The sequence below is a fragment of the Lepidochelys olivacea genome (assembly GCF_965140295.1).
Source record: "Lepidochelys olivacea isolate rLepOli2 genome assembly, chromosome: 8".
Classification (NCBI taxonomy): Eukaryota; Metazoa; Chordata; order Testudines; family Cheloniidae; genus Lepidochelys; species Lepidochelys olivacea.
The window spans coordinates 102,563,395-102,590,843 of NC_140418.1; the positions used below are offsets into that span (position 1 = coordinate 102,563,395).

The 27,449-nt window shown below is 43.5% G+C and overlaps 2 protein-coding genes across 2 annotated transcripts; one reads left to right on the forward strand and one right to left on the reverse strand.

The window, feature by feature from the left end:
- Positions 1–896: 896 nt before the first annotated feature.
- On the reverse strand, positions 897–2,650 carry TEX38 (testis expressed 38). Its single transcript, XM_084636733.1, has one exon. The coding sequence runs from the start codon at positions 2,138–2,140 to the stop codon at positions 1,559–1,561; it is 582 nt and encodes a 193-aa protein (XP_084492859.1). The 5' UTR covers positions 2,141–2,650; the 3' UTR covers positions 897–1,558.
- A 3,297-nt stretch (positions 2,651–5,947) lies between these two features.
- Positions 5,948–27,322, forward strand: ATPAF1 (ATP synthase mitochondrial F1 complex assembly factor 1). Its single transcript, XM_084636732.1, has 9 exons — positions 5,948–6,230; positions 7,186–7,294; positions 9,174–9,224; positions 9,962–10,024; positions 11,339–11,389; positions 14,500–14,547; positions 16,840–16,935; positions 21,798–21,905; positions 26,059–27,322. Exons 1-9 carry the CDS (start codon positions 6,001–6,003, stop codon positions 26,251–26,253), a joined length of 951 nt encoding a protein of 316 aa, XP_084492858.1. The 5' UTR covers positions 5,948–6,000; the 3' UTR covers positions 26,254–27,322.
- Positions 27,323–27,449: the final 127 nt, after the last annotated feature.

Here is a 27,449-nt window from a genome sequence, read left to right on the forward strand (position 1 = left end):
CTAGTGATAAGAAGATAAAATTTAAATAAAACCAGTGAGAAGACATTGCAAATTGAGATTAGCTTCACTTTCCCTGATGTTTCAAATGTTCAACTTCAGCACGTGGGTACTGATGAAACCTTTTTATTTCATTCAGGGTTCTTATCCCACCCTTGTTGCCATAGTATCAGAGTATCATAGAACCTTCCAGAAGTGCATTAAGCAATGTGACACACATTTATTATGTGTAATTTTTTCCTCCATTTTTCCTCTGTGGGGAAAATTTTGATTTTAATTAGTTTGTATCTGCTGTGTGTGCTATTGAAGGCAAGAACAAAGAAATGCTTTATACTTGGAAAGTGATGTTTGAGGCAATTCTTTCATCGGTGTCTTCCATGATTGGGATAAAAAGGAGTTAAAAAAATATGGACAAGTTTCTCTGGATGAAATTAAGCATTGTCCTTTCAGCTTTTAAACTAGAGGGGGCTGGAAAAAAGTGTGCTTTTGTTTTTTAAAGGGGCATCTCAAACTTCTAAAACATTCAGGAAATTACCCAAAATGTATGTGGGGAAAATTCTGCTCCAATCTAACATTAACCATGCATATTTTGATGGGCAAACTAATGTCCTAGCCTAAGTTGAAGGTTGAGGGAGTTTGAATATCAAGGATTGAACTCCTGGCTGTATTAAAAGTCAATGTCAAAACTCCCTGTGACTTCACTGGAGCCAGGATTTCACCCCTGGTTTATAATGGAACCATGGTTATAACCTTAATTATGAAGAAATTTTCTCCATAATTAAATTAGCAACACAAAACAAGGCTCTAGCATGGATTGCCGCGCTTAACCCCAGCTATGGCTGGGTGGGTACGTGATTTGGGGTGAAAGGATGAAAAACACCAAACCTGTGTGGCTGAATACTTTTTAATTAAACCTCAAGAAAAGGGGGGTGGGGAAGGTGTCTGCAGCTCAGTTAATTGGTGGGTTAAGCTCTCAGTTTCTTATTTTGATACAGTGCTTTGGTCAGGGCTCTGGACATGAAAATAAGAGAAGGTGCATTCTCTACTAGTCAGAATGATGTGAAGATGAAAAGCAAACTGTGTGCCAAGCTGAGCAAACGGCTTTTGTGGTGATTTCCTGGGGCACCAAATAGCTGGTTTAACTCTAAGTGGAGATCATAGAATATCAGGGTTGGAAGGGACCTCAGGAGGTCATCTAGTCCAACCCCCTGCTCAAAGCAAGGCCAATCCCCAATTTTTGCCCCAGATCCCTAAATGTCCCTCTCAAGGATTGAACTCACAACCCTGGGTTTAGCAGGCCAATGCTCAAACCACTGAGCTATCCCTCCCCCCCCTACATATAGGAAGTTGAAATTGGGGTGGTTCAGGTTTAATTCACTCAAAGGGGGAAGTATCTCTACTGCAGCCCCTATGTGTCTTGTGAGTAACAAAGAAAACACATTTAAGCTGGCTTTGAAAGTATTCTGGTGACAGTTTGTTTTGTTTGACTTTAAAAATTTTTTCCATGTTTTATTTTGGTTTTCATCACAAGTGATGCAGTCCACTCTGGGTTTGACATGAATTAGATCTCACAAGCAGAGTTGCCGTTACTGAGGTGGCATCTCCCATTTCCTAATGTAACGAAGTCAGGAAGAGAGCTGAATGGAACGGTCCTTGATGGAATGGCTGAAAAAGGATAAGAGGTTGAATGATGGAGCAGCGGTGGGAGGCTGGAGAGTGAACGAGCACAAGGCAGTTCCTGAAACACCAGTTTGTATGAACCCACACCTGTAAGGGAAGGGAAGAAAGCTCCATCCCTGTCTGTGGTGGTCTCTCTGTTCAAGCTTTTGCCATTTTGCTTTGGGCTGGCACTGGACTTGGGAGTGCATACCTCTGCTTTAATCCCATAATGAGCTCTCTTGTTTGCCCAGTGAACTACTGCATTGGGGAAGAATGTTTCGCTCCTCATCAGCTCAACCCACGCTTTTGCACGTTGCTCCCGCTGGATGGCTTTCTTCCAGTGAAAGAAAAACATGGTACTGAATATCAAGATGTAACATAGCCCTAGGCTCGCAAAGTAGAGAGGCAGCCAACCTGAAAAGCAAGAGCAGATGGTAAGCTCTTTGGTGCAGGGATCACATCTATAAATGCATTTCTCCAGCATGATAGGAGACCGAAGTCTGATAAGTGCCTTTTTGGAGCTATCCTGCTATAAATGCCATGAAGTGTCTGTCAGTCATTTGATTTTTTTTTTTTTTTTTAACCCACTTCCATTAAGTATAGGAGAAAATTTTCCCCTTTTTCCCTTTCTATGTGTGGATCTTGGTGTTCGAGGCTAGGGTTCAAGCAATGTCTGAGTGTTAATAAGTCAAATTATATTTTTAGAATAGGGTCCATTTGAATGAACCTAAACTGCAGCTTTAAAACATGTATGTGATTGCCCTGCACAAATGAGCACCAGTTGAAACTGGTGTTGCCCCCTGTCTATACATTCTTTCTTTGTCTTAAGCTGTTCCTTATTGACTTAAGCTAAGGGTCCACGCAGCCTTTTTTGCAATGGTTTTACTAAGTGTTTTAAGTAACACCTTTAGTTAAACCAACCTAACTCTGTGTTTTAGACTTTCCCCTGGCTATCTGGAAAGCCAGGTTCAAACCCCAGAAGTGCCAGTTTAGATTGAACATGCAGTTTGTATAAAAGTTTTTAAGAAATCGTTTTAAAAATAAAGACCTGTCTACTGTGTATAATTATAGAAATTGTAGGCCTGGAAGGGACCTCAAGAGGCACCAGTCCATCCGCCCTGCCCTGCCCTGCCCATGAGGCAGGACCAAGTAAACCCAGACCATTGCTGACAGGTGTTTATCTAACCTGTTCTTTAAAACCTCCAGTGATGGGGGATCCACACCATGGCCATGTGGTATTTTGGGTAAGGGAAGGGCCTGGTCTCTAGCTCAAAAATCTACCCTGTTGTGCAAAAATAGCAATGTTGTTACGATGTAAAGTACTTCGGGATCCTTCAGTGAGAAATGTAATGTCAACACCTGGCTTTATAGTTTAGGCACCAGGGAAACAATTGTTTTTGGCTAATTGAAAGAGCTGCTTTCAGTCTGTGAGGGGCATAACTAGTGCATAGCCAGCAGTAAGGAGACACAGATAGTGGGATCTGGTTGATGGGATAATCACCAGGCAAGTAAAAAAGACCATTTATGAGCTGGATGCAGGAATTACAGGGTGAACTTCTGGCACGTGTTATGAGGAGCTCAGGCTAGATGAGCATACTGGGTCCTTCGTGCCTTAAAACCTACGGCTGTACTGTTACCAAATGCCTTTTGAACATAGCAAATCTATCTGCGGTCCATAATTAAAGCTAATAAAATCCATAGATGCTTAAAGAACCTAGATTAAAATATTGCCTCTTCAGACAATCACTTGCTAATGTGACCTTCCCAATTTCCGGGGAGCCAGGGCATTTCTTAGAACTTGCCACAAGAGAACAATTGTACAGGCTTAGCAGCGAGATTGTCTTTCACCGTACATAGTAGTCTGCGGGAGGGGTGAGTGATCTTATTTGCTAGTCCATTTCACTTACATAATATTATCATTTGAGGTTTCAGAAAAAGAACATCTTAAAGAGGTAATAGAGAACTGATGACTAGTTTTCAGAGGGTAAATATGGTACTCACTGATGGGGATAATCATTGTTTACCCACAGCGTGCTCTTCGAAGAGGTGTGGGTGGTAATCACAGGTCTGTGCTGGTTCCCATCCCCGCTCTGGAGCGGGGAGACAAGGAGGGATTTTGAAGGCACAAACACACTGAGATTACAGCCGCTGCCTTTGCTGTAACAGAACTGCAGTCGCTGAGCATTCTGTGTCTCACAATGAAACAATGGCGGCTGCTACAGCTGCATCAGCAAGAGCTAGACCATCAGCCTAGGGTGTTCAGGGCCCTCCTGGGGCAGAGGGCCTCAGTAATATCTGGTGGCATAAAATTAACCCATGTTGTGTCTTGGAAATTTCCCTTTGAAAGGAGTGAAACAGATACTAGAAATGTGACTAAAGCTATGTCTACACTAGAGACTTTACAGCAGCACAGCTGTATCCCTGCAGCTGTGCCACTGTAAGGTCTCTCTGTAGCCGCTCCATGCCAATGGGAGAGAGCTCTCCCGTTAGCATAATTGAAGCACCCCCAATGAGCAGCGGTAGGTAGTGCTGTCCACATGGGCTGGTGCTTCTCTCGGTGTAACTTGTGTCGAGCAGGGGTGTGTTTTTTCACACCTGACCAACAAGTTTTATCAACAAAACTATAGTGTAGACAAAGCCTTACTCTATACAAAGCCGAACTTCCTCCAGCTAGCACCAAAGCCAGGGGCTGATCTATCACTGTAGACACCGCAGAGATTTGGGGTGGTATATTCATAGGCTTGGCAGAATTTGATTTTTGTGTGTGTGTGTGTATGTATATATATATATATATATAATTTTGATGGATATCAATGTTTATTTTTAAGCATTTTTTATTTCTATTGATTTAAATTTTCACAGTGGAGGGAAAGGAAGGGGAAGATTATTATTTAATGACAGCAGATGTTGAGATTCTAAAAGTTAAACCTTTACAACGGTTAAAACACAATCTACCAACATCGCATATCAAAATATATGAAGTAAATATCCTCACATCAGTCTCTGTTAAGTTCTAAAGCAGCATTTTGCTTCCTTTGCCTATCTGTACATTTCAATTGTTATCCATGGAAATATTTTTTCTGGGTTTGTGGGTGTGCTGGGGTGAAACTGACGTTCATGGACAGTTATCGATGATGATAATCTAAACCTTCCAAGTCCACTTAGTCAGCATGCCCCCATCCCATCCCATCCCACCCCACCCTATACACAGATTTAACCTAGCAGAAGTCTCTGGTTTTTTTACTGATCGTACAGCCACGAGCCTTTACAGCTGAATCTTACAGCCTAGCCTAACCCTGTGGTTTTCAGCCCGGGGGGGGGGAGATTTTTAGTCCCTCTCCCAAAATCACTCTATCACAGATTCACCATGTGTACTTGGTGGGCTATAGCAGTGGTTCTCAACCTTTCCCAGACTACTGTACCCCTTTCCCGAATCTGATTTATCTTATGTTCTTCTCTTCTTCCCTGCCCCCCACCCCGCAAGTTTCACCTCACTTAAAAACTGCTTGCTCACAAGTTCAGACATAAAAATACAAAAGTGTCACAGCACCCTGTTACTGAAAAATTGCCGACTTTCTCATTTTTACCATATAATTATAAAATAGATCCCTTGGACTATAAATATTGAACTTACATGTCAGTGTATAGTATATAGAGCCCTATGAACACGTCATGGTCTGTATGAAATTTTAGTTTGTACCGACTTCGCTAGTGCTTTTTATGTAGCCTGTTGTAAAACTGGGCAAATATCTAGATGAGGTGATGTACCCCCCGGAGACCTCTGCGTACCCCCAGGGGTCCACTTACCCCTGGTTGAGAATCACTGGGCTATAGGATAGTCATGAAGCATGAGGGGACAGGAGGGGCTTATACAGCCCCATGTGCCCTGCACCCACCCAGCATCCAGGTGAGGCCCCATAGCCACCTCCTAGAGACATAAGAACGGCCCTACTCGGTCAGACCAAGGGCCCAGCCAGCCCAGTATCCTGTCTTCCGACAGTGGCCAGCGCCCAGGTGCCCCAGAGGGAACGAACAGAACAGGGATCATCCAGGGATCCCTCCCCTGTCGCCCATTCCCAGCTTCTGGCAAACAGGGACTAGGGACCCCATCCCTGCCCATCCTGGCTAATGGGTGCCTAAGCTCTGGGCTTCCCATGTGCTGCATAATGCAGTTCTCCCCCTTCCAGCCCCTAATCCTCCCCCTCCCCACGCCCCCACACACACTTCACCCCACCTTCCCCTCCCCTTGTCAACTCCCCCCGCCCCTCCCGGAACCTTTGGTGCCCGGAACCCTGGCGCGGGCAGCGCGGCGGAGCCGGCGGGGTTCGCGGGCGGAGCCGCCGCATGTGGGGCGCCGGGGGGGAGCCGATGGCGGGGGCTCTGCAGCAGGTCTCCGGCCTGTACCGGGGGGCGCTGGCGCTGCGCAGCCGGGCCGTGCTGCGGCCCCTGGGCCTGCTCTCCCCGCCGGCCCGGCTGCTGGCGGTGCCGCGGGGCCCGGCCGCGGGGGGCGGGCCCGGCCTGGAGGAGAACCCCTTCTACGGGCGGTACCGGGACAAGATCCAGGCGCTGCGCAGGTGCGGGGCCGCGGGGGGACCCCGGGGGAGGGGGGTCACTGGGATGGAGGGGGCCGCCGAGGGGGGGCAGCCCAGGGGGGTCACCGGGATGGAGGGGGGCAGCCCAGGGGGGTCACCGGGATGGAGGGGGGCAGCCCAGGGGGGTCACCGGGATGGAGGGGGGCAGCCCAGGGGGATGGGGGGGTCACCGGGATGGAGGGGGCCGCCGAGGGGGGGCAGCCCAGGGGGATGGGGGGGTCACCGGGATGGAGGGGGGGCAGCCCAGGGGGGTGGGGCGGGTCACCGGGATGGAGGGGGGGCAGCCCAGGGAGATGGGGAGGTCACCGGGATGGAGGGGGGGCAGCCCCGGGGGATGGGGGCCACCCAGGGGGATGGGGGGGTGTCACTGGGATGGAGGGGGCTCCCCCTGGGCCATTGAGGGGAGCGGACACTCCTGGGGGATGGGGAGCTGCCCGGGTGGAGCACCCTCGGGAGTTGGGGCTGGAGTCCTCAGGTATTGGGGTTCTGACAGCATTGGGAACAGGGGGAATGGGAAGGGGGGGGGAGCTGGTGCTTGGTGGGACTTGGGGGTCAGGGGTGCTGGGAGAGGCCCAGAGTTTGGGTCTCCTGGAAGCAGATAAAGCCTTCAGAGTTTGGGGGGCAGTGAGGGCTTGGGGCTCTGACGGGAATGGGGCACTGCAGGGGGAATGAGGAGGGAGCTGTGGAGAGCTCTGGGGTGCGGTAGATGGGACCCTCCAGAATGTAGTCTGGGACATGGTTTTCTCAAAGGTCTAGATATTACACATCCAATCCGGGATCCACAAACACAGTCTGCTGACATAAACTGGATATCTGCAGATTTGCAGGGCTTTAACTAGAAACACTGAGAATAGAAATCTGTGCTACGGAAAGTCAAGTTTTAAAATGCCAGAATGGTAGTAGCCAAAATGTAGTAATAGTCTCAGTTTTGTTTCAGATCCAATCCAGGTGTTTTTGAATCCCGCATGGAGAAACGAAGTGAAGTGAAAAAGCAGCCAGTGGGACATTCCAAGCAAATGGAATTTATCAGATATATGGAAGAAAAGGCAAGACCAGTTGTTAACTTCCTTCAGTATCATGTTCAAATTAGCTTCAAAATGTCATCTTTTACAGCTGTAATCCTGGAATGGGAATTACTGTCTGGAATTAAAAATGTTCCTGTTTGCTATTTATATGGTGCCTGAAAGTACAAGGCTCACTGAAAATATGCAAGACAGGTGCTTGCCCCAAATGGTGATATTGCTAGTAAATGCTGTGTTTGAATCTTATTCAAAGTGTTTGTGATCAGTCCCAGATCCATGAGGTCCAACTTGGTTGACATATTCTCTCACCTTCATTCTCTTTTTATGAATGAAACAAACTATTGAATAGTATTGGATCTGGAATGGGTCTTTAGAGAGCCTCTGACGTTTCCCAACTTAATGCTGAACAATTAATAAAATGGAGTGATTAGGCAGTTGCATATTGATTTTGTAATTAATAATCTACATTAATTTACTCCTATTGTTGATGTTTACTTGTCCTGATCCAGTATTTTATCTAAGTTAATTGCATTTTAAGCATCTTTACTACTTATTCCCTTCCAGAGACACTGCTAGAATGTTGCAGGGACACCATCTTCTCTTGGTGGGCATGAAGACTAATGCAGAGTTAATTTTTCTACAGTGTTTTTCTTTGTGTGAAGTATCAGTGCACCACCTACCCAGTCTAGACTGGTGTATTGAGTGTATTCCCTTCAAGTGCACTGCCAATTACAGGACTGCTCCACCAGGTGACCCACCACCATCATCACACGTAGGGTGCTGAAGTTGTGCTCATTCACACATTGGGTGCATCCCATTAGGACTTCACATTTTTATGAGCTTGAGTTGCATGGATGTGTACAGGAGTTCAGGTCTGAGAACTGTGGAAATCCTCCACTGGTTGATTAAGAGGCTGGAGGGACTGAGCTGTGTGGAAAGATGTAGGCCCTAAGTAGGATATACGTCAATAGTCCTGTTAAAGTAAATGAGACCATTTATGCTCACATACCTTGCTGGGTCAGCTCATAAAAAAAAACTACCTATAGCTTGGCTAGGCAGGGACTAAAGGAAGACTTAACTTCCTATAAGTATTTGAAGTTGTTAACACCAAGAAGAGAGAGGAATTATTTTCACTCCATGCATCTGAAGAAGTGGGGTTTTCACCCACGAAAGCTTATGCTCAAATAAATCTGTTAGTCTTTGAGGTGCCACCGGACTCCTTGTTGTTTTTGTGGATACAGACTAACACGGCTGCCCCCTGATACTAGTTTCTCCAGGTTCATTTTCACCACTGTTACAGTGAGCATGATTTGAAATCTTGTTTTACTAGATCTGGAATATACTTGCTTGCTTTAAAGGTGTTGAAACTAGTTTTGGCCTGTCCACACGAGAAGTTAAATAATTTTCTGTACCAGTTAAGGTGGAGACGGTTGCTGACGAATACAGGCAGCCATCTGCTGTGAACAGTGTGTAGACAAGGGCCATGAGAAGTGCTGGAATCTCCATTGTTTGAGGCTCTTTAAAAGAGACAAGGTTTTGAAGCAATGGGCAATCCTTCATTAGCTACAAGGGTGGGCATGTCGTCTTAACTGATATTTCCTTTGCTAATTTCTGTTGTTCTTGTTTATTTGTAATACCCCAATGTGCTTCAAGAACAGAGCAGAGGAACAATGTCGTGGGTATGACCTCATGTTAAAGAAAGCCTGTAGGTCTAATTTTAGACCTTGTCAATGCCCCTTTAACAACCAAGGTTACTAACTACATAGGTATGTCCTTTGGTTTCTTCACTTCCACTCACAGGGCACGTGCTTGAAAGGTTTTGTCAATGGGCCTATTATGCTTGCTGGATATGGCAGTATAAATAACATGAAAACAAACTTTGAAGGCTTATTTTTAATTTTAGGCAGAAACCTTGGGCACAAAAGCATCAAAGGAAGGATTCACAAAAGATAAGGTAAGATAACATGGACCTCCACATCTGGCTGTGGTGTGCATGGAGATTAATTTTAAACACTGCATTATCCGTAGGCCAGTTGTTGTGTGGGATGCAGGAATCCAAAATTCCTTGTGTTGTATCTCATTTTAGGAGGTTTTTTTAGTACTGGAATAGTCTTAAAATCCCAGAATAGTTCAGAGGGTTCCATTCCTATCCTTGTCTCTGTGAAATATTGGAAATCTGTGCTATTCTGGGGATCAGTCTTGAGTGCACACAGAAATTGATACAAAAAATTAAGCTCCCTTTAGAGCTTATTGATGCCTCTCCTAGTTCCATCAGAGGAGATGCTGCAGAGGGACTGTATTGTGGTTAATATTTCAGTGCCAGCAATCTCCTTGTTTAAAATTGTGAAAGCTACTAACAGAGCACATGCAGGTAATAGTTGAAAGGGAAAAGGTCACAAAACATATTACGAGCACATGGGTCCTGTTGCAGTTAGATTCCTGGAACCAACATTTACCATGTATCCTTATGGATTCTGTTACTTAGCTCAGTATATATTTCCTTTTCTTTTCATTGTAGGTCTATCTTATGACTTACCTTTTTTTTTTCTTCTTTTTTTTTTGGACAATTAAGTGTACCAGGGTATGGTTTAAATGAGATGTCATTTCTGAACTTTCTGCAGCCTGCATTTGTCCTGTGTAACGTACCAGTGAATTGCCTTCATAGTGACTTCTTTGTGCTTTCTGTTGCAGACACTTGATTCAATACTTAATGTTGAAATGGTGAAAGAGAAAACACCAGAGGAAATAAAACAGGTGATACATTTACATGGAAATTTTACAATTAAATGTTAATCGTCATTCTGGAATTCACTTATTAGTATTTTACGTGTGAGGTTGGAATGTGTACTAAGAAGAATTGTGAAAATAAAGGCATCTCTTTCAGCCAAACATTAAAAAAAAAAATTAAATAGAAACAAAAATGAAAGTTGTCTCGGGGTTAGGTAACGTGACATAGGACCTTTCGCCTTTGGGTAGATCAGCAGTTTATATCTCGACCTGATCAGTCAACAGTTGCCGTCTGTGCAACTGGCAGTGTCCCAACAATTGGAGAAGCGTGGCGACCGAATTGTCTGTTCACCAGCTGCAGTCAGAGTTGAAGCATGTTGGTAGGACATCTTGCAGGAAGCTAATGTCGCCGGGGCTACACCTATTCTGCGGTTTTTCAGAAGAGCTGACAGCCCTGGCTAGCGCTAACAACGCTGAGGAGGAGGGGAGGGAAGTGAATGTTTATTAACAACAGTAAGATGAAAGGTGGTTTTCCTGGTACAGTTGTGGGCATTCCACTGAGATTTATTTTCCTCTTTTTGTTTTTTAAAATCTGCTTCCATTCTACATATCTGAAGCAGCCAAACTCAAGCAGAGTTTTTCTGTTTGGTCATCAGATTGTGAGGCAATGGTATATAATAGGGTACCTTGTGTGCACAAATGTCTCTAGGGCTGCACCACACTTCAAGATTTCATTTGTTAAAGGCCCTTCTGAAGATTCTGATTAAGTATCAAGGATTAGAGGGAGGCAGTGTTTAGCAGTTAGAAAAGAGTTTTGAGAGTGTGGGTTGTATTTCTGTCACTGACTTTATTAGTGACTTTGAGCTGGTCGTATAAATCACTTTCCCTGCATGCATAATGAAAAGAACTTAATCAAATGTTTTGAAATTCTCAGAAGCAAAACACGATGCAAATGCAGTGAATCATTAAAAATATAAGTACTATCTTCTGATGGGAAGGGTCTTGTACATTCCTTACTTAGAAATAATCTTTTGCTTGAATTCTGTGTTTGTGAAAAGTCACATGGTCTGAAGCATTTCTCACCATCACTAAACTGTGGGCCACCCAATCTGACCCCATTGTTTATGGCAGTTGTCTGGTTGAAATATGTATCATTTGATACTAATAGTATTGGAACATGAAATTACAGCTTTCAAAAATATATGGAAAAATTCCCCCTGCCCTGATGTACTTACAAACGAAGATTAGTTGATAAATGAATACTTTTAAAGGTGTTTAATATTAAATGCTAGATGCTTGTTTATGGTGTTAATCATATATGGCTTCCCTCCTTTCTTACAGATCTGGAAGCAGTATTTTTCTGCAAAAGATACAGTTTATGCGGTTATTCCTGTAAGTAGTTACTTTAACAAAATGTACACCAGGGAGGTCAGCATAAAAAGCTTTGCAATACAAGCTTCCTTTCCTCTAGGTGTCTGTTGCTTGTAACAACAATCACTTAATGAAAGTAAGGTTTCTAACCCCAGTCTCCTTCCTAAGCTGACCAGCCATAATTCTGCATGTAAGATCAGTAATTTGAAAGTCAAGCTTCTTAGGCTTCCGTTGACCTCAGTGGTCTTTGGAGAAGGCCCCTTGTGTATATTAAATGCATAGTCTTCATACTTTCCCAATTGTTGACTTTCAGAATCAGTAATGCCTGTGGTGTCAATCTCCTTTCTGCAGCACTGGGATCACACCCAGGTCTCTCTCATAGCAGTGTCGAGCCAGTGGTCTGTTAGACCAGAATAGTTCCGAAAAATTTCAGCCAGAATGGTTTATCCATTGCCAAGAATGAGCCTAGGGGAAAATATATAGCTTTTCCCATGTTAAACAGTTCTGGCGACCTTTTCTCTAGTGCCGCATGCTTTGGAGTAAAGACTTGAAAATTGGTAGTAAGGTGGCTTTTGTGTCCAGGGTGAGTTTTGTGTGTCCCCAAGAAAATATGCCCAAATTCGGTAAAAATCCTTGTTTCGAAGCAGGGCAGATCAAAGCGCACTGTGGAACTTTTCGTGTGCGGCAGCTGGATCCATTTGGACAGTTAGTGTGTGTCAGGCTGCTGCAGGGTAGATTTACACCTCAACTAACTGCAGTCTTAGACAATCCCAGCTTTTCAGTGACACCCCATGAGCAGCCTCTCCCAATTCATTCAGCCTGCCTGCCTGTCTCCCAATTCATTCAGCCAGCCTGTCTTTCTTTTCTAGGCCCTTGGTCTGGAAATGGCTTATTGTTTGATTTGATCTCTCTTCCCATCACAGCTATAAACCTGGCTGTTGTGTTTTGGAGGGGGGGACTCCTTATCTGGGCCAGTGTTTTACCTTTCCTGCTTGGTTTTTTTAACAACCCCTTTTGATCTTACTCCATAGCAAGTAACCCACCATAAACAAACACAGAGGCATGTATCATATTCATAAAATATAATATAGATAATTCTCAGTTCATCATAGCTAAGGCTGCGATTTAGCCACGGAGGTCATGGCAGTCACGGATTCCGTGACTTCCATGACTTCTTCAGCTTCAGCTGTCAGCGGCTTGCTGTGGGGCTGCAGCCAGGGCCATGCACCTCTGCCCCGTGGCTTGCGGTGGGGGCTGCAGCCAGGGCCCCTGCTCCATGGCCATGGCTGCAGCAGGGGCCGTGTGCTCCCCTGACAGCTTCCCAGGGTCATGCACCACTCCCTCCCCGCGGCAGCAGTCAGGGCTGTGCACTTGTGGCTGGGGTTGGAGCTGGGACTGTGTGCCCCTGCCCCGCAGCTGCAGCCAGCTCTGGAGCAGGGGCTGTGCGTCCCCCCCTCCATGGGTGCTGGAGCCGGGGCTTTGCCCCCCCCCAATGGTGGGGGGCTCAGTTTGTCAGTGTTCCCCCCCCACCCCCCTCTCCCCACCATGGGACTCCTGCTGTCATTCCCCCCTACCTAGCCCTGCGCGCCGGGTTAGACTTTGTCACAGTTGTTTTTAGTAAAGTCATGGACAGGTCACGGGCTCCCATGAATTTTTGTTTATTGCCCGTGATCTGTCCATGACTTTTACTAAAAACAACTGTGACAAAATCTTAACCTTAATCATAGTTGCTCATTCCTTGAGCACCGTCCATCCTGTGCACTGGATGAGGCAGAGGTCCCGTGGAAAAAATCGTTTATGATCCTGTAATGAAAGACTGGATCATGCCTATGTGCAAGAGGGTCAAATTAAGGTTGCACAAGCAACCTGAATTCTGGCATTTCCTAACTTTTGACTGCTTGACTTTGCAACCTTAATGTCCTTTTAACATAATGTTTGTGGGTAATATAAAATATATATACTTAAAGAGATTGCTATTATTGGCAATAAGATGTGTCTCCAATTAAAGCTGAGTAGATCTCAGAAGAGAAACAATCTTTTTGTTATATATTGCACCCCCTATTTATCTGAGAGGTTGTGGACGGTTCTAAAACTTCAGTATAAACCAGATCTTGTATAAGTAGGGGAGCAATGCATGGTGCATGTTGTTTAAGGAAGCAGCTGCATTTCAGTAGCCTGCAGTTTTACTTGGCTGGATGCTGAATTATCTCTTTACAGTGTCCAAAAGGAGTCTAGGAGCTTCATCGTTCGAGCCCTGCAAATCCGCGGATATCCGCTTTATATCTGCAGACCATGTTTGCGGATCACGGATGGATGTGGATCCAAATTTTATATCTAAAGCCCTGCAAATCTGTGGATATCTGCTTAATATCCACGGATCATTTTTGTGGATCGGGTGCAGATACAAATTTTGTATCAGCGCAGAGCTCTATTCATAGTACAGTTGAACAGCACATTTCTCCTGCCCTGAATATTTTATAATCTGTATTAGCATATGATGCAGCAAAGGGGCAAAGAAAACAGCAGGGAGGGGATATTGGGGAACACTTGAACGAAATTACATTGTTATGCAGGAAAGGCATGTGTGCAGCATGGTGGAACTCGCATGTTTGTGGGGAACAATATAACTTAATAAGATAAATATGATGTACGACTCACTTGAATGATAATCTGGCTTGTACTGTAATAAAGAGCAGAAGAGAATCTATAGTGTAAGTTCCTATGGGTCAGCAACCTGCCTGTTTGCTTGTGTATAAAGCACCACCATGCACTCCGTGGAACTATATTGGAGAAAAAAAAGTATAAGTCTGAAGCGTAGACATTTTTCAAGAGATAAAAGCTTTGAATTCCAAGAGTTTGTTACTGTCTTCTAGGGACTGCATTGTCTAGAAAGGGTGCTGATGATACTTAGACAATTAAGAGCTAACTATAACTTTCCATTCGCTCATTTCTGCAAACCTTACCAATTAAGGCAGCCTGACTTGCTTAATTGTTAATATTTACATATTTGAGACCGACTGTATATGCAGGTTGAACCGTATAAAGGTTAATGGAGTGACAGAGTGATAACTGTGTATCCATTATTTTCATGTTGTGAAAGTTAATTAAATGATCTTGTTTCATCTCCAAAGGCAGAGACGTTCGATGTAATATGGAAGCGGGCCCAGAATTGTCCATCAGTAAGTGTGATAGATACTACATGCATATACAGCTTTAATGGATTTCTTCTACATAGAAGTTAGAGTAGAAGTTTATAAACTTTTGACCTTTTGTTATTCAGATTGTCGTAACTTGATTGTAAAAGCCATTTGATCAAGTATTTGTTTTAGTGGTCAGTTAAAGACAGCAGGATGCTCATATCTGTCAAACATTTCAGTATGGGCATAACAGGCAAGGAGTTCTACAACCAAGCAGTCTCTCAAGCTTAGTTTTATGATGGAGATTTAGCTACATGCCTCGCATTCACCGTACTAGGTGTCATGTTGTTAAATCGCCTGCATGCGGCTCTGTGGAGAAGCGAGCTTTGTATGCTACAGCGAGAACCCTGTGCATCAGCACATTGTCTGGTGTGTCACTTCTCTTTCAGGTCCCATGTCATCCTTTCTCTTTGTATGTGATAGTGTTACAGATGCAACACTGAAGCCTATAAAGCCAAATAGACCAGAAATCTCCAGAGAGAAGTTGCTTTCAAGTTGCTGTGGGACAGAGTTAGAAAAACTAAACAAATGTGAAAGCTGTTCGCCTCTCCTCGTCCCTGACTGACCTTTTGTGACTTTAATCCCTCATTGCAGCATCTGGGGAGAAGGGCAAGAATGTCGGGAGTGCTAGGCCACCGTCTCATTGTACAGTAACTGCTCACTTAACGTTGTAGTTATGTTCCTGAAAAATACGACTTTAAGCAAAGTGATGTTAAGCGAATCCAATTTCTCCATAAGAATTAATGTAAATGTGGGGGTTAGGTTCCAGGGAATTTTTTTTTTGCCAGACAAAAGACTATATATACACGCACATATACACAGTATAAGTTTTAAACAAACAATTTAATACTGTACACAGCGATGATGATTGGTAAGCTTGGTTGAGGTGGAGGAGTCAGATGGTGGGGTATTTCCCAGGGAATGCCTTACTGCTAAATGATGAATTAGCAATTGGCTGAGTCCTCAAAGGTTAACTCGTTGTTAATGTAGCCTCACGCTCTACAAGGCCACACGAATGGAGGGAGGGGAGACAGCATGGCAGACAGAGACACGCACCCTGTGTGTGAGAGAGAGAGATGCGCATTTCCCCTTTAAGTACACTGACCCCACTCTTAAGTACACTGCCTTGTTAAGTTAATCAGCAAGCTGAGACTGCAGCAACTGCTGCCAGGAAGCTCCCTCTGTCCTGAGCCCTGTCCTGTGTCCCCCTGCTCTATGGAGAAGGGGTAAGCGGGGAGGCAGGAGCAGGGGGGAGGGGGACACCCTGACATTAGCTCCCCTGTCTTCCCCCACCCCCCACCCCCAGCAAGCAGGAGACTCGGGGAGCAGCTCCAAGGCAGAGGGCAGGAGCAGCACATGGCAGTGAGGGGAGGGACAGCTGAACTGCTGGCAATTGATAGCCTGCTGGGCGACTGCTGCACAGGGACCTTAGGGAGTGGGGAGCTGATAGGGGGGCTGCTGGTCCACCCTGATTCCAAGCCCCCACCAGCTACTTCCAAAGGGCTGCTCTTCCTGCAAGCAGTGGACAAAGCAGGCAGCTGCCAAAGGACATTATAAGGGAGCATTGCACAACTTTAGACAAGCATGTTCTCTAATTGATCAGCAACGAAACAACGTTAACCGGGACGACTTTAAGTGAAGAGTTCCTGTACCATACTGTTCACTGTCCGGTTTTAAATGTCTCAAAACACTGTTACTGAACATCCTCCAGGAGTCCCTCCCGTGGCAGTGAATCAAGCGATTCTGAGAACACAGTAAAGTTTAGGGTCATGAGTCTTTTAAATCTGAGCTTCTAAAACTATCTACTAGGAAATGTGAAGCTGGCGTGTTGTCTGCCTGGAAGATGGATGCCCCCTCTCTCCACAAAGCAGGTAGTAAACAAGAAGCAGCAGTGCAGACTTCCCTACGCTGCCCTGCTAGTAAGGCTCGACCCAAGCCTTTGTGTGTTTTCCTCCCCATCGGGAAGGCTTTCCTGGTGGTGGGGAAAGGCTCCGGGAGGAGGCTGGCAGCAGGGAAACGCTCTATCAGCTCCCTTTCAGTGCGGTGTGTAGCTACACACCACAACGTGGGCACAGCCTATTTTTCACTGTAGCTACACATACCCTGCACTCCAGCCCCAGCACAGAAAAGCCGCAAGCTCTGTCTCCGTAACCAACTCCCCGCTGTGACTCCTAACAAGGTTGCCAGTTAGGTCCCATTTCGTGCAGTGGGGTGCCCATTTACGCTGACGTGGGCGGGGAGCACATATAATGCTGACTGTCTTTTTCTCCGCAGTTCCTGTGTGCTTTGCCAAGGAAAGAAGGCTATGAGTTTTGTGTGGGGCAGTGGTCAGGGACAGAACTGCACTTCACCGCGCTTATAAACATTCAGGTGGGTGTATTTTCTTGTATTACTCTCCAGGGTTAGGTTTGAGACTCCAGCTGTATTCAACTCTGAGTGACGTCTAGACACAGAGGTATCTTTAAACAAAACTACAAAACCAGGCAATAGTTTGCATGGTTTCCTCCAGCTCCATGTCATGCAGCATGTACAGGACTGGTGCATGATTTCAAATGAGGCATTCTAGTTCGGTGGTAGTGTATTTCTTCTTGGTGTTGTAAATGAAAGAGGTTGTAATCGTCTCAGATGTTTGTTAGGCCCTAACGGTTTTTGTTCCATTTGATTTGCCATACTAGATCAAACAACTGCTCTAGTGTTTTGCAGCCTTACCCTACCTGTTCATAGTCTGTCTACTCAATTAAGCAAGGTTTCCTTTCACACACCCACCAGCAATCAGTTTATGCATGAAGTATTTGACTGCTCTTCTCTTAGCCGGTGCATATGAGTCCAGAAAATCATCCCAACCTTTTAAAAATCCATGCATGGGATTTTTCTCTGATTTGCAAGTTACATGTCCACATGTTACAGTCTTCAGATTCGGCAAGCTAGGCAGGCTCGGACTGGCTCAATACATGGATGGGAGACTCCGAGATTCAGTTTGTGACATTCATTCCTCTGAATCAGAACTTGATAATCCCTTGTTCATTGCCTCCCACAAGCTTTCTTTAGGTTCATCTATTAGCAAAACACCCCTGAGACCCAGTGTGCTAAGCCGCCTCACTCTTCCTTCAAGTCTTTTCTGAGTTGCTTCTTTTTCATTTGCTTTCCAGTTTGGCTTTTCCCTCCACCACTTCTGCCATCTTGCCTTATTTTGTTCCCTTTAACCTTTGAAATATATTAATAAACAAGTTAAATAAAAAAGTGTGGGGAGAACCACAGGGCCAACAATATACTTAACGTAAGCTTCTCTTGTGACCTTTTCAGTTTATCATCACTCACTGACCTTTGTCTAGCTTAGATTGTAAACTCCTCAACACGGAGGACAGCACTGGGTTTGTGAGTAAAGCACCATGAACTCTTATGGTGGTGGTGCAATAATCCTGGAATATCAGAGTTGAAAGGGACCTCAGGAGGTCATCTAGTCCAACCCCCTGTTCAAAGCAGGACCAGTCCCCAACTAAATCATCCCAGCCAGGGCTTTGTCAAACCTGACCTTAAAAACCTCTAAGGATGGAGATTCCACCACCTCCCTAGGTAACCCATTCCAGAGCTTCACCACCCTCCTTGTGAAAAAGTTTTTCCTAATATCCAACCTAGACCTCCCCCACTGCAACTTGAGACCATTACTCCTTATTCTGACAATAATAATTATAATAGTCCCTAGCTCTTAGATAGTGCTTTTCATCAGGAGATCTGGAAGCACTTTACAAAGGAGGTCAGAATCATTATCTCCAACCCATGCTGTGCAGGGTGGTACTGCACTGCTGGAAGTGCCATGTTTTCGGACTTGAAACCAAAGAGCTGACGGTTTACAGCCACTAAACGTTCCTTGGTACCTCTTGCAAGAATAGAGAAGCTAATCCTGATTGGTCATTCAGACGCTGACACTATAAATGGCCTCTCCATTTTTAATTGGATAAGGTATTCCCTTCTGATTCTCAGTTGAAGTAGAGTGATGTGTGCTGTAAAACAGTTGATGTCGTTGACCCCAGAGGAAGCTTCATTTCTTTAGTGGATGAAATGTTTCCTGGTTTTGGTTTCTAAACAATCGTGGGATCCTTGAGCATGAAATGTGCTATATAAACATCAAATTGAATGATTATATTTTGACGATTTGCAGCATTGGAGTCCGTAAATTCATCACATCCGACATAAAGTAGTACCATAGACATGGAAATTGTCACTGTTGTTGTTTTCCCAATTTTGGCACTATGCCACTGACTCTCAAATAATAGAAATGGTGCCAGTTCTGATGATTCCATAGTGAAGTTTATAAATTTGATGAAATAGATATTTGGACCCTTCAGCGGAGTCCTATAATTTAATATAGGGATATTAAGCAGTTCTCTAGTATTTCCTTGGTTCTGTATTTACTGCCTTATGAAAATGTTTGAGTCATAAATAAAATGTCTATAAAGACCTTGGCTTCTAACTCCTCTATAATTTAATTTTGTTGTATACCAGCATAGTTATTCTTGTTCGTTTTAGGCAGGCTTTCTAATTTCTCCTCTCTCTATGATTAGTTTGACACCTATATATTATGTACTTAAATTATCATCTAGAATAAACCTTTTCTAACACAAAAGGTGTTGTCCCAAACGTGAGGTAACTCTGTTTTGGACTTAATTGTGACACATAAAGATGAATGGTTTCAGAGTAGCAGCCGTGTTAGTCTGTATTCGCAAAAAGAAAAGGAGGACTTGTGGCACCTTAGAGACTAAAATTTATTTGAACATTAAGCTTTTGTGAGCTACAGCTCACTTCATCCGATGACGTGAGCTGTAGCTCACGAAAGCTTATGCTCAAATAAATTTGTTAGTCTCTAAGGTGCCACAAGTCCTCCTTTTCTTTTTATAAAGATGAATGAATCAGTGGACTGGAAGCTGGTCGTTGCCTAGGGACCAGTGATCATGACTTGATTGCATTCAAATTGGGCAAACAAAGGAAAATCCCAACCAGTAATATATTTAACATGGTGCTTTAAAAGGGCTAATTTTCCAAAGATGAGGCAAATTATCAGAGAAATTGATTGAGGGGGAAAAATTTAGACAGAAAAATATGAAAATTGAGAGTTATGTAAGAAGAGTTTATTAGATAGCCAAAAAGCCATGATTCCACAATCAATAAAATGGACATTTTTGCCCAAAAGCCAATCGTGGTTCAGTGGTGAAGTGAAGGCGGCAATTAGAATTAAAAAGGCAATATATAACAAATGGAAAAGGGGGGTGGGGAAAGCAGTCAATATACATTAGAAAGTCTGAAGGGTAGAAAATTGATCAGGGAAGCTAAAAATATCAGAGAAAAATGGCTGACAGGGCTAAGGACAATGAGAAGGAGGTTTTAAACATGTTGGGAACAAAAGAAATCACAGCAATGGGATAGGCCCATTACTAGATGTAGATGGTAAAACTGTTAATGGTGCAGAAAAGGCAGAAGTGCTCGTTAAATATTTCTGGTCTGTATTTGTAACAAAGCAAGATAATGTACTCCTATCACATGAGGATGATGAAGTACTTTCTAGTCCATTAGTGACTGAGGATGTTACATCTACTACGGATGCATATTTTTAAATCAGCAGGCCCAGATAGCTTGCACCCAAGAGTAATGAAAGAGCTGGCTGATGAGATCTCTAGTCCTCTGATGTTAAATTTTAATAAAACTTGGAATACCAGGGAAATTCAGAAGACTGGGTGAGAGCTAATGTTGTGCCAGTTTCAATTAAAGGATGGGAATATAATTAATGTCAGTCAACATGGTTGAAAGGAAAATAGGTCTTGTCAAACGCACCTGATTTCATTCTTTGAGGCGATTCCAAGTGTGGTTGATAACGATAACTTAGTAGACGTAATAGACTTTTGTAAGGCATTTGACTCGCTACCCCATGACGGTCTGATTTGAAAATTAGCACCGTACAGCATCAGTAAGGCACACATTACATGGATTAAGACCGGCTGACTGCAAATGTCAAAAAGTGGTTTTCAGTGAGGAATCGTCATCAAATGGTGATGTTTTTAGTGGGGCTCTGAAGGCAGCGGTTCTAGGCCTGACATTTTCATCAGTGGTCTAGAAGTAAATACTGATAAAATTTGTAGATGACACGCAGATTGGGGGAGTGGTAAATAATGAGGAGGGCAGGGTAGTCGTACAGAGGCATTTGGATCATTTGGTAAGATGGACCCATTCAAACAAATGTCTTTAATACAGCCATTTGCAAAGATATATATCTAGAAACAGTGAATACAGGCCATATCTACAGAATGGGGACTGTGTCTTGGAAAGCAGTGACCTGAAAAGGATGTAGGGGTCATAGTGGACAAGCAATTCACCATGAGTTCCCAGTGCGATGCTGTGGCAAAAAGGGCTAATGAGATCCTTGGATGTGTAAACGGGAGTAATGAGGAGGTGTTCAGGGAAAGGATTTTACCTCTGCACATGGTATTGGTGAAACCAAGCCTGACTAAAGGAATAGGGTCCACGTTTTAAAAAGGATGTTGAAAAATTGGAGAGGAGGCAGAAGAGAGAGAGAAAATGATTCATAGGCTGGAGAAAATGCCTCACCGTGGGTGATTTAAAGAGCTCAATCTGTTTAGTTTATCAGAAGGACAACTGAGAGATGGCTTGAGTACAGGATATACAGGCTTTCACTGGGAGAAAATACCTGGTACTCCGGGCTCTTTAATCTAGCTGAGGAAGGCAGAACACAGACCAATGGCTAGAAGCTGAAGCCAGCAAATTCAGATGATAAACGAGGCACACATTTTTATCAGTGAGAGTGATGAACCGTAGAAACAAACTACCAAGGAAAGTGGTGGATTCTTCATCTCTTGCTGTCTTCAAATCAGGACTGGGGGCCTTCTGGAAGTTATGCTGTAGCTGAACACAAGTTATTGGGCTCAATCCAGGGGTAACTGGGTGAAATTTAATGGTCTCTGCTATACAGGAAGTCAGATTAGATGATCTGATAGTCCCTTCTGGCCTTAATCTGTGACTTACTGTTGGCTACAGACACACAGAAATGCAAATAATTGACTCTTAATTAAAATGGCGTCTCCTTGACCTTGCTAGGAGGACAGTGGGGAGACTCTGAATGAGTGAGTCTATGCACTCAGTTGATATTCAGATTCTTTATTAGCAGACTATTAAATATGCAATAAATCTAGGGCACTGTTAAGTCTCTCTCTTATCTCCTGCAGACCCGAGGTGAAACTGCCTCTAGCCAGTTGATCTTGTACCATTATCCTGAACTTCAGAAGGAAAAGGGAATAGTGCTAATGACAGCCGAAATGGACTCCAGTTTCCTGGTAAGAGAATCTCGTATTGTTTCCTTAGTGTTCTTCTAAGATCTGATATCTACAGCTATCCATTGAATAATTAATCTAGGGAACAGCAGAAAAATTCCCGAAGTCTGCAGACTGGGTGTCTAGTGATTGTATTTTATGCCACGTCTAATTCCCCCCCGCCCCCCGTTCTTGACGGTAGCATAATTCAGAAGGATAATTTAGAAAAGTGCAGAATTTTGGAGCCTCTGTTTCTCTTTTTTAGGGAAGGGGATTTAAAGAATAATAATAAAAAGTTGGCACTCCCCAGCAATGTTAAAACACACTTTTTAAAGTTATCACTGATGGACAAATCAGGAGGCCCTTTTTTTAAGCCTGCAGTGGATTTTCTTTGTGCCTTCCCGTACCTCCCCTGAGTGAGGATGTACTGCCACTTGGATAGCTCTCATAGGACATGTAATGAGCTTATGGGACTCATGTTGCCAATAACATGACTAGCACGCGTGCAGAATGTTTTATTAGAGGATGGGCTGTTAAAGGGTGAGAGTTTAAGGTCGTTTCATGTTGTTTGGAACAATCTGCCAAAGGAAGTGATGGATTCTCCATCTCATAAAGTGGTCAGATCAATATTGGACGCCTTTCTGATAGATGTACTTTAGTCAAACACAGTTATTGGATTCAGTGCTGAGGTAACTGGATGAAATTCTATGGTCTGTGCTGTGTCAGACTAAATAATCTAATGGTCCCTTCTGGTCTTAAAATCTATGAATGTAGATACCTTAATTCTGCATTTCCACACATTGGCAAAACAAAGTGTGACATTTTACTGTTATGCACGTTTTCTTTTCCTCCAATGTTAGTTTATTTTCAATCACCCCAATGTTCTGTTGATAATTTCCAATTTTAACTCCATCACCAAAGTTTTGTCTGTGAATTATATATTATATATAAGTATATTCTATCTTAATACTAGAGTGAGGCAAATACTCAAAATAAAAACCTTTTAGTGAATGTTTGTATGAATTTTTAAACAAATTTGTTTCATCTCTCTGCTTTCTGTAATGTTTCTATAAACTAATTTTACATCCTCATTCCACTGTCTTTACTCGTGCACAGGATCCCCTGCTGCTGTTTATTTTTTCTTGTAAATATCCTCTCTTGAACATTTCACAATCTCTTTATTAGCATTTTGCTCACTATACAAACAAGCAACCGTTGTAAGACATACAGTACCCACTACACATATGACCAGACAGAGAGATAACAGTCTGTTATCTCTTGCTGTGAAAGGAACCTGTTGGGGACGTGTCACATCCTGGTTACCTGCCTTAAGAAAATAATTTTCAGTATAGACATAGAACTCCTTAAATATTATCTGTACACACATTTCACAGTGATTATGATGTCTAGTGGGCTACCGGATCTCGGTAGAGACCTCCAATGCCACCCTTTAGTGAATTATTATGCATACATCTGACACAGGGGATCACTGTAAAACTCTGTGTGCCCCGTGTGTCCTCTGTCGGCACCAAGAAGTTCCTGGGTCACAAATGTTCATAGAAATAGTTAGTGTGGAAATTGGAGAATATTCAAGGAAAATGGATTTTTAATTCAGAAACCATGCTGTGGGCAATAAAAATAAATAGGGGTATGGAACGGCTGCCATATCAGGAGTGATTGAGACTGGGACTTTTCAGCTGGGAAAAGAGATGACTAATGGGGGATATGATAGAGGTTTATAAAGTCACGACTGAGAAAGTAAATGAGAAAGTGTTATTTACTCCTTCTCATAACACAAGAACTAGGTGGTCACCAAATGAAATTGATAGGCAGCAGGTTTAAAACAAACAAAAGGAAGTATTTTTTCACACAACGCACAGTCAACCTGTGGAACTCCTTGCCAGAGGAAGTTGTGAAGGCCAAGACTATAACAGGGTTCAAAAAAGAACTAGATAAATTCATGGAGGATAAGTCCATCAATGGCTGTTAGTCAGGTTGGACAGGGATGGTGTCCCTAGCCTCTGTTTGCCAGAAGCTGGGAATGAGCAATGGGATGGATTACTTGATGATTACCTGTTCTGATTGTTAGTTACTCATCCAGTCAGGAAACTGAGGCATGTGACCCAGAAGTCCAATCAAAATGAACCAGCACAGCTTGGCTATTGGATATGTGTGAAGAACTGCTCCCAAGCAGAACATTTTGAATAATTTTCTATAATTAATAAAACTGAGAAAATTCTGGTCTTTTTCTCTTATACTTTCCAAACAGGTGAAATTGGTCCTTCTCTTTGGGCCATGTCTGCACACAGAATTGAACCACTCTAACTTATATCTGTCTAGTTAAAGCAGTAGGACACTTCAGCGTGGATGCTGTTATGCTGATGTAAAGGTTCCTTACACCAGTATCGCTTACTCCTATACGGGAAGGGGAATAAGTAGGGAGGCCACTTGTCTGGCTTTGAAACAGACCGTCCTCATTTGGGCTGATTTGTCCTCTGTCTAATATTGGATCAAAACCGGACATAGTTGTGTCTGGTATTGGATGAGGGCACCGTCTTTAAGAGTGTGCCACTCCACCCCTCTGCCGTGACCTTTTTCATAGATTCATAGATTCATAGATATTTAGGTCAGAAGGGACCATTATGGTCATCTAGTCTGACCTCCTGCACAATGCAGGCCACAGAATTTCACCCACCACTCCTAAAAAAGACCTCACACCTATATCTGTGCTATTGAAGTCCTCAAATTGTAGTTTGAAGACCTCAAGGAGCAGAGAATCCTCCAGCAAGTGACCCGTGCCCCATGCTACAGAGGAAGGCGAAAAACCTCCAGGGCCTTCCAATCTGCCCTGGAGGAAAATTCCTTCCCGACCCCAAATATGGCGATCAGCTAAATCCTGAGCATATGGGCAAGATTCATCAGCCAGATACTACAGAAAATTCTTTCCCGGGTAACTTGGATCTTACCCCATCTAAAAACCCATCACAGTCCATTGGGCCTATTTACCATGAATATTTAATTACCAAAACCATGTTATCCCATCATACCATCTCCTCCATAAACTTATCGAGTTTAATCTTAAAGCAAGATAGATCTTTTGCCCCCACTACTTCCCTCGGAAGGCTATTCCAAAACTTCACTCCTCTGATGGTTAGAAACCTTCGTCTAATTTCTAATCTAAATTTCCTAGTGGCCAGTTTATATCCATTTGTTCTTGTGTCCACATTGGTACTGAGTTTAAATAATTCCTCTCCCTCTCTGGTATTTATCCCTCTGATATATTTATAGAGAGTAATCATATCTCCCCTCAACCTTCTTTTAGTTAGGCTAAACAAGCCAAGCTCCCTGAGTCTCCTTTCATAAAACAAGTTTTCCATTCCTCGGATCATCCTAGTAGCCCTTCTCTGTACCTGTTCCAGTTTGAATTCATCCTTCTTAAACATGGGAGACCAGAACTGCACACAGTATTCCAGGTGTGACCTCCCACACACCATGCATGCGAGGTCATGGTGGGCAGGCAGGACTATACCATTCCCTGAAGTACCTGAATGTCTGGTTGACTGAGTGTGGCCACCCTAGGAATAAGCCATACCAGTATAAAGCACCTTTATACCAGTATAACTCTGTCCACATTAGCAGTTGTACTGGTATAACTATGTCTACAAAATAAAATCTCACCCCTAACTGACAGAATTTTATACTGCTATAAAAACTGTGTTGTTCAGAACTTTGTTCTGAGTTCTTTGCCTAGCTGTGTTTAATACAGAGTATTACTGAAAACTTTTACGCAGGAAGTCTGACAAGGAGCAGAGGGGAAAGTTAAGGCGTTCAGAGTCTTGGAGGGAGGGGAGCATGAGAGGGGTGGTGGAGCTGTGGTTCCTGAAATGCGTAGCTATAAGGAGATGAAGTTAGTAGGAGCAACACAGAGGTAAGTAGGTCAATGACAAGATGGATCAGGCTTGTGGAGAACTTTGAAAAATGTGAACTTTGAATAGAGTTAGGAGCTGAGTAGGAAGCTTGCTAAGGCAACAGAAGCAGACTGAAGAGGGATCTGTTTGCAGCTTTTCAGCAACCGCAGAGCTTTTTTGAAAGGCGAACTTACTTTCATGCCAGAATTGCTATTTGCGCTATTTTGATAAGTTCTTTTTTTCTTTCTTTTCTTTTTTAAACCTTACAGAATGTCCCCGAAGCTCAGTGCATAGCCAATCAGGTGCAGCTTTTCTATGCGACAGATCGTCCAGAGACCTATGGATTAGTGGAGACCTTCAACCACAGACCTAATGAGTTTAAGTACATGGCCGTTATAGCAGAGCTTGAGCAGAGTGGACTTGGAAGAGAACTGAGACCTCGATGGGACCCTGATAAAGCATAGTGTCTGATTTGCACAGCATCTGGGCCAGAGGCGACTGAAATTACTCATTGGAAAGGGTCCTTGACACAGGAGTTTTTTTAATTGGGGGCAAACTCCACTTTTTATATGGGCCTGTTTGCTCCAGAGTTGGGCTGGACAGAAGAAAGATTCAGGGAGTGATATTCACCCCTGACTATTTTGTATCGGTTCAAGGAAATTTGGCAGCCTAACTAGGGCCGAATGGAAACAACGCACCTTAACACAATCTCATCAAAACAACTCTTTCAATATCTAATGCCTGAGTGCTGTATTCCTTTGGAAATGATCAATCAAATGAGAGAAGGGAGGTTACTTGCGGGAATATGTCAGCCACTGGGGGGAGAGAGAGAGAGCAAAGGATGGTTGTGTTCAGTAAAAGCTATTTGGAAGTTGCCCTCCACTATAACTGCACGGGTCAGTGATTTTTATCTTGTATGAAGATGATAAATTCCCCTCTTTCATCCAGCCGTAAAAAGATAATGCAGTTGATGATCCAAGACAGGCTCCTCTTTGTTGATTAATGTGTGGGATTCCCTACATAAGATGCATGCTTTGCTTTCTATGCTGGTGCAGCTGAGGACAAAAAACACTCAGCTGACTTAGATTTGGCTCTGGGAATGTCAAGTTTTTTAATTGAGACATGAACTTCATTCAGGTGCCCAGCTGTTAGGGGACTGTATTGGAGATCATTTCACTGATGACAGGATGTGATAAATGGGGTTTTCTTTTTGCATATTGGGCTTTCTAAAGTGGTCCAGCAGATAATTAAATCGTTTTAGAAATCATACTAGTTCATTTTCAGATATCGTCTGGACAGCCAGCTCTTAAACATGTCACCATTTGAAAGGGGTAAAATATAACTTTCCTTTATCATTTGGGAAAGACACTGTATACAACATTAAAAATGGTCGGGAATAGAGAGCTTTGTAATTCTGTTCAGGATTACCGTGGGATAACTCATATGCACTGGAGTGAATGTATCACACATGATATAACTGAGCAGCCATTAAAGTGAGTCTGCCTTAATAAACCTGGGTGATCTCTGGTGAAACTAGCGTCTTTCCTGCAAGGATCTTTCAAGCATTGCCTGAAGTCCTGTTGTTTGCAATGACTGTGGGAAGCAGCCACTGAATCCTTGAACAAGGGCCGTAACGATATGCACAGTGAGGATGCAAAGG

What these genes read in the sequence shown, in the direction of transcription:
- TEX38 (XM_084636733.1), bottom strand. Translation starts at nt 2,140, where the DNA reads ATGCTGGAGAAATGCATTTATAGATGTGATCCCTGCACCAAAGAGCTT.
- ATPAF1 (XM_084636732.1), top strand. Translation starts at nt 6,001, where the DNA reads ATGTGGGGCGCCGGGGGGGAGCCGATGGCGGGGGCTCTGCAGCAGGTC. An exon ending in TCAGATATATGGAAGAAAAG is followed by an intron (nt 7,295 to 9,173) that starts GCAAGACCAGTT and finishes TTTTAATTTTAG; the next exon opens with GCAGAAACCTTGGGCACAAA. An exon ending in CAGTTTATGCGGTTATTCCT is followed by an intron (nt 11,390 to 14,499) that starts GTAAGTAGTTAC and finishes TCATCTCCAAAG; the next exon opens with GCAGAGACGTTCGATGTAAT.